This window comes from Spodoptera frugiperda, chromosome 9 (assembly GCF_023101765.2).
Source record: "Spodoptera frugiperda isolate SF20-4 chromosome 9, AGI-APGP_CSIRO_Sfru_2.0, whole genome shotgun sequence".
NCBI classification, from domain to species: Eukaryota; Metazoa; Arthropoda; class Insecta; order Lepidoptera; family Noctuidae; genus Spodoptera; species Spodoptera frugiperda.
Window position 1 is genome coordinate 10,524,479 of NC_064220.1, and position 7,231 is coordinate 10,531,709.

General features: G+C 37.9%; 2 protein-coding genes across 4 annotated transcripts in view; one reads left to right on the plus strand and one right to left on the minus strand.

The window, feature by feature from the left end:
* The window catches only part of LOC118271278 (transient-receptor-potential-like protein), a 38,659-nt gene extending 31,829 nt beyond the window's left edge, over positions 1 to 6,830 (minus strand). For 2 of the 3 annotated variants that reach the window (XM_050695794.1, XM_050695792.1), the window contains exon 1: positions 6,743 to 6,830. The gene's annotated coding sequence lies outside the window, so the exon portion shown is untranslated. The remainder of the gene's footprint in view (positions 1 to 6,742) is intronic. The other variant, XM_050695793.1, reaches the window with a different exon arrangement.
* LOC126911024 (transposable element Tcb2 transposase) lies at positions 4,071 to 5,647 on the plus strand. The gene is made up of 2 exons (XM_050695795.1): positions 4,071 to 4,761; positions 4,854 to 5,647. The coding sequence occupies exons 1-2, from the start codon at positions 4,309 to 4,311 to the stop codon at positions 5,433 to 5,435; spliced, it is 1,035 nt and encodes a 344-aa protein (XP_050551752.1). The 5' UTR covers positions 4,071 to 4,308; the 3' UTR covers positions 5,436 to 5,647.
* Positions 6,831 to 7,231: the final 401 nt, after the last annotated feature.

Consider the following 7,231-nt stretch of genomic DNA (forward strand, 5'->3'; position numbering starts at 1 on the left):
ACTGATTTTAACTGACTATCACACAAAAATATTGTCACCTAAACGGCTACCGTAGTCAACAGGCGACATATTGTATACGTAGAGACATAGTACGTAATATTTACGAGTGACAAGGGCGCGAAGCCCCACAGTAGGCCTATACACGGTAACTGTCAGATAATCTGCCTGACATGACGATTACCGGCCGTCACCTACTTGCAAGCTGACATAACCTTACATTGGACGGTAATTCAATAAATTCCGTGCTCATGTCTCTTGTACGTGCGTGGGCTAGTTACTGGTTTGATGTTTAATACGTGAATAAATTAAAATCTATTAAAATACGTCTTAAATTACTGCCTCGTTGGTCGAGTGGTTGCAAGTGCGACTGTCGGACAAGAGGTCTCGGGTTCGATTCCCGGGTCAGGCAAAGTATTACTGGGCTTTTTTCGGTTTATGAAATGTCTCGGTATTAGCACGGAGTCTGGAATTATATATTATGGCAATAGGCTCACCCCCTTTTACATGGGTCTTATAACATAAATGGTAAAAAGTAGGTGTACATTGCATAGTGGCATTACGTGCCGTAACGTGCTCAGCTTACCCTTTTGGGGATAAAAGGCGTGACGTTGCAACAACAACTTTTAATTTTTTTACCTCAAAAAACGACGGTAATCGTCATGTTATATTTTGCAGTACCTAATACTTTACTTGATACGGTAATTGAATCCGAGACCCATTGCTCGATAGCCGCACTTGCGACAACTTCACATAATTACAAGGCTGAATTTGATCTATTTAATTTCAAGTTCGAAAACTTTGTGACTAGGTAATGTTTTCAATCTTTTCAAGTTACATTGTGAACAAGATCAATCTGGATCATATCGGATCGGATGAAAACAAGATGCCCTGTTTTCGTTTAAGTACCTATACCTTTTACACTGATACGTACCCATTTGTTATGCCCCGGATATTGAATCTAGACCTTGGCCTTGAAGGTGAAAGTGAAGGTGCCTAACCTTTGAAAATAATTTAGATAAGTATAAAAGTCGATATCAGAGTGGCGGGGAGCCAGTGGATGCAGGTAGCGGCTTGTCGTTCTACGTGGAGGACTAAGGGGGAGGTCTTTGTTTAACAGTGGACGTCTCTCGGCTGATGATGATGATAATAATAAAAGTCTTGTAGTGACAGCAAATTTTAAATTCTCGGGGTCAAATCTATCTTTTATCCCGTTTTCTATTAAAAAAAAAACGTGTCCTATACTAGGATTCTCCCTCTCGCCTCGCCTAAGGCGGGAGAAGTCATTGGACGATTTTCCCCCATTTTTAAAAATGTTAATGAACAAAATGTAGAATGAAAAAACAAAACAGCATCACAGCATGCAATTTAAAATCAAGCAACAGTACGCATCAGTGCTTCGAAACTTTTTTTAAAAACTACACATTGCAAAGCTAGCGAGTTTTTGTAGTAGGAAATATGAAAATGAGCTTTTTAGTATGTTGTTTAGAGTTTCATTTTAGTTATTATCTGTTTTTACTTTATTCATTTTTATCATGAGAGTACTTTTTCTATGACGAGTTCAAAAAGCACCTAGCCAAAAGACTAGGAGTGTGGGATTCTTAGGTATCTCACTACAACCACTCTGGTGGGGTTACTTATAAAGGCTATATTTCACCAGGGCACCATGGCGGGGCAACCAGTGTTACCGGTACACGGTGTCCGTAAGCTACCAAACTAGACTCACACCTATAAGGACTATATTTCCCCGGGACACAACCACTCGCACCGTAGTATCCATAAGCTACCAAACCGTTATAAAAAAAGCTACCAAACTAGACACTAGAATCGCCACAACACACTGGATGGTTATCAAAATGGACCTCGAAGAGATAGCACTGGCGGCCTGACTGTAGGCTGTATGAGTGAGTCACCATACAGCGCTATAATAATAAGTGGTGGCGCGACCAGTGTGGACACGCAACCAGTAACATTCTACTAGTATCCGAGCTGATCGCTGCCGCCTGGTTAGTTAGGTCAGTACTCTCTCTCTTTAGAGATCTCTCTATAAAACTGTATAACATTTTGTTTTTGGCAGCGACTGGTTGCGCCGCCATAGTATCTCTGTGAAATATAGGCCATACACTTTTAAGTTCCACTAATCCATAGTTGATCATAATTTTATTGCCTCAAAGGGTGCTTTGCCACCAGAGATGTAATATGCTACGTTGCTGTGGATGCGTTTGACTTCCACCAATCATATTCTATAACTGCTTAGCACAGGTGAAAAGGGACTCAGCTAAGCTACGTTTTTATATGAAACTAGCAAACCCAGCGAACTCCGTTTCGCCACCTGCTCTTTTCTTGTTTTTTTTTTTAATTTTCTTTGCTATAAACATCACGGAACCCGTTACCTTTCCATCGAATGCAAAACCGTGGAAATCGGTTCGTGCGATCTGGAGTTATAGCGTCAGGAAGGAAAACCCGACTTATTTTTATATAATAGAAGATGCGTGCTATGGAAAAACCACCCTTAAAACCTTTAAATCTGTTTTTCAATCGGTCTAACATAAAATCTTAAACGATACTTACACTATTTCTATGCACTACATACAAAAGTAAACTTTATCATCTTTCAAACAACAGACAGACATACGTGTGACAGTTTCTCCTGATGTGTGTACCCAACACTAATACCTTCCACCTTCACCTACTTACACACAGTCAAGCCTTTCAAATGCGTGTACGTACAAAACAATCCTACAATAATACGTATTGCCAATTATTATAAAAACTACTACTATAATATGTATGTACTAAAATAATATAACAACTAATGTAAAACTGCCTCGTTGGTCGAGTGGTCGCAAGTGCGACTGCCGGATAAAGGGGTCTCGGGTTCCCGGGTCAGACAAAGTACTACTGGGCTTTTTTCGGTTTTTCGAAAATTTCTCTGTAGTAGCACGGAATCTGGAATTGTGCCCAATATATTATGGCAATAGGCTCACCCCCTATTACACGGGACTTACAACACAAATAGTGAAAAGTGGGTGTACATTGTATAGCGGCATTATGCCTACCGCTTCGGGGATAAGAGGCGTGAAGTTGCATAGACAAATGTAATATGCATGTACTAATATAATATAACGACTAATGTAAAACGACTAATATACGAGTAATAATATTATGTATATTAGTCACTTTTTGGAAATGAAGACGACACATTTGTTCATGGAGTAGTGACGCCACCTAGAGTGAAGTGTAATGTTATAGTATTATGTTTGTCCTAACTTTTTTCCTAGGTTGAGATCGGGTAAATTTAGTATTGAGTCTTAACCAGAATCATCTGAATGATAGGTAAGTAGTGACTTGGATCAACTGTGAATAATGGGGGAGACAATGAATGCACATAGTGATTTCGACGTGGAAGACTAAAGGGGAGATCTGTCTTCTGTAGTGGAAATTAGGTATAGGTTTTATTTAAGGGTTAGATCTATTTAATCTTAAAGATTTGCCTACGCACCATGGAACTGTTTATGGTAAATGGATCGAGTCCTAATTCTTTGCACAATTCATTAAAATCCCTACTCACTCGCACAATATAAGAGTTTTGTCTGTAATTTGAGGAAGAAGATTTGCTTCTTCTTAACTCATGATTATGTATATCTACTTAAATACATTTTAAATGCAATGTGCTATGAAGAATCACATGTTCACAGATAATTGTTTAATATAGGTAAGTAAAGTAAGTTACCTACCGTTAACTAAACAACTACCAAAATAATAATATGAGCTTCCCAGAATCATTAGTTTCAAATTGAAGTCGGATACAATAATTGCGAAGCGCAGTAGAACGATGACACTGTCAATCACACGAAGTTTCCTCATTACCCTGTCTCCGGCCTGCCTCTGACGCATAACATAGCATCGTATCTCATAACATACAGTGGGTTGCCAAATTAATAGGGACAGTCGCATTTTTTATCATATTTTTTCTTCAGGCGCGTTTGACTGCTATTTTAAGTGGTGTAAGTGGTCCTGGAATGATTTTTTATGTTCACAGCACTTCTATAAATCAACTTGAAAGTAAATTTCAAGTGTTATGAGATTTGTTTATTTTGTAAAAATATTTTATTATCGGGAGAGACACACAGTCCTTCACACGTGTAAAAGTGAAATACGTAACAAATTACTTTAAAAAGTTATTTTGTGTTTTTGTGAAATAATTATTGACTGCAAGTAAGTATTACTTTATTATTATTAAACCTTAACTATTTTGGGGCTGAATTTAGACGAAAAATAATATAATTTTTAATTTTTACAGCATTCACTATGGGTCGAGGGGTAGATTTGACTCCAAGGAAAAAGTCTGAGGTTAAAACCCTTCTCATGCACACAAATCATTCCCAGAGGAAGATAGCAGAACTGGCTGGTGTTTCTAAGTCTGCAGTAAATAAAATAAAAATAAATCTAGATCAAGATCAGCCACTTTCGCCAAAAAGAAAAGGCAATTGTGGAAGGAAACGGATTACAACACCGCGGTCCGATAGAAAAATCCGGGATATATGTTTACAAAACAGAAAGAAAAGTGCTGGATTGTTAACCCAGATGGTACAGGAGTCTGGCATACAGGTTTCTAAGAGAACTGTACAGCGGAGGTTGGCAGAGGAAGGCCTGACCGGTCATCGTCCAGCTAAAAAACCGCGACTGACAGAGGCGATGAAGAAGAAAAGACTTGCTTGGGCTCGTGAACACCGTCTGATGAGTGTTGAAGACTGGAGCAAGGTCAGTTTTAATGTCAATTTATATTATTTATTAATGTAATGTTATATTATTCAAAAACATTTTCATAAAAGTTATAAATATTTGTTTTTCAGGTGTGTTTCTCAGACGAATCAACATTTGAGATTCTAGCCGACAAAAGCAACTTTGTCAGGCGGCGCCCAGGCGAGAAATTTCACCCTGACTGCATTGTGGAACGCGTTAAACACCCTGTTAAAATTATGGTATGGTCCGTCATAAGTTCTAAAGGGGTTGGGCGTCTCTACATTGTCCAGGGAACCATGAGACAGGACCAATACAAGCAGGTCCTAGAAACTCGCTTGTTGCCGCAACTCCGGGAATGGTTCCCAGAGGGGGAGGAATTCATGTTTATGCATGACTCAGCACCATGCCATAAAGCAAGGAGTGTGACAAAATTTTTAGCAGACCACAATATACCGGTTTTACCTTGGCCTGGCAATTCTCCAGATATGAACCCAATCGAAAACCTATGGGAAATTACTAAGGCGGAAATTGCCAAGGAAATGATAACCACCAAGGTAAAACTGATTGAAAAATTAATAAATGTGTGGCACCATAACCCTAAAATAAAAGAAAGTGCCAAACAGTGCATAGAAAGCATGCCAAGGAGGATCGAAGCACTAATTCAGGCTAAAGGAAATGTCACAAAATATTAGCAATATCTCTATGCCATTCTTATAATACCTGTTAATATTTTTTTATTACCTAAACATTATAATTTTTTTGTTTAAACTACTTGTAAGATATGTGTCTAGGATTATTAAATGTAATTATAATTCAAAACAACGTTTTTAATTATTTATGGACCAATAAAATGTAATAAACCGATATTTTGCGACTGTCCCTATTAATTTGGCAACCCACTGTAGTATCCGAAGGGTTAAGAACTTTCAAATAAAAACACTCATAGAAAAGACACCACCGCGCCGTTTGCATGATTTAAAATCAAGAACCATGCGACACCAAGTATTTGGTACCAATTTTTTTAAACGTATTTTAAGCTGAAACTTTGTGTAGAGGTTCTATTCAACCTGTATTCTTCAGTGCTTCTTGATGTATATGGGTATTTTGTTACACGCTGTATAGAAAATACTCCACCGTACCGTGGAAACTAAACCTAAATGACACGTGTGTTCTAGAGCGAGCTGACAGCATCACGTTATTTTCGTGGTCATTTAAAGACAATGGATTTAATCACTACATAAATCACTTAGAATAAATTACAGGGAATTGAACCTATAAAGGACTGAAGTCTACATCGTTGAATCACATCCTCACACAGAATACATGTTTTTAAAGAATATTACTTCTTGTTAACTATGTCACTTCAAACTCAAGAACGGCTGGTCACATTTTCTTGATTCTTACTTAAAATTAAATGTAAACTATACAGAAATTCTCACACATATTGTGAAGGCGATATAAAATTAACCGGGATTATTTGGGACAAGCCTGTTGTCATATAAGTTTTTAAACTGACATGATCAACAGTCCCGAAATATCGGAAACTTATAGACATAAATAAACCTGGTAAATATCCCGTCTTAAGTTCTAATGTTAAAGCCTGTCACAGCCTCCAATAAACAGGATTTACCATAGATATAACCGTGAAAACCACCGAAACACTGAAGTCCAATCAGTTTACTGGGAATACTAAAATAGGTAATATTAAAACAAGACAGACAAACTAGATACCTATATAGTTTTGTCGGACTGTACACTAGTTTATAAGTTTTTAAACTGACATGGTCACTAACACTATTATTAGAACTTATGACGGGATATTTACCATGTTTATCAGTTCATCCGTGATCATGGCGCTTGCAACAGTGCCGAAATATCGGAAACTCATCGAAGTGAATAAACATGGTAAATATCCCGTCATAAGTTCTAATAATAGTTTATAAGTTTTTTAACATGTACCTTTTAACAAATAAATAATAAATAAAAAAGAAATACTTACGAAAGTAAACGAACGCCGTGGCTGACGCGACGCCACTCCTGCGCGCCGGACCACCCCCCGCTCTTATATACCACCCCTTGCGATCCAATTAGCAGTCACCTGCTGAACCCGGCTCGATGTCGACATGACACCGGGGTTGTTTGTACACAACTTTTTAATTTTTCAAGGTTAAACGTCTGGATTTTATATCAGTTGTCACTAGGTGTGTGGATTGTGTGTGTGTGTGTTAGATTGTGTATGTGTATAGTGACTATGCTATATGTAAGAATTAAAGGTAGGTAGATCGTATCGTATCGTCACGCCTTTTATCCCAGTAGGGGTAGACAGAGGTGTATGGCACGTAATGCCACTGTACAATATCCACCCACTTTTCACCATTTATGTTATAAATCCCATGTGATAGGAGTGAGAGAAATATTACAATATACTGGGCACAATTCCAAATTCAGTGCTACCACTGAGAAATTTTAGATAAACCGATAAAATCCC

Excerpts from the sequence above, each read along its gene's own strand:
- LOC126911024 (XM_050695795.1), top strand. The coding sequence starts at position 4,309 with ATGGGTCGAGGGGTAGATTTGACTCCAAGGAAAAAGTCTGAGGTTAAA. Across the intron at positions 4,762-4,853 it reads GTGTTGAAGACTGGAGCAAG|GTGTGTTTCTCAGACGAATC; the intron begins GTCAGTTTTAAT and ends TTTGTTTTTCAG.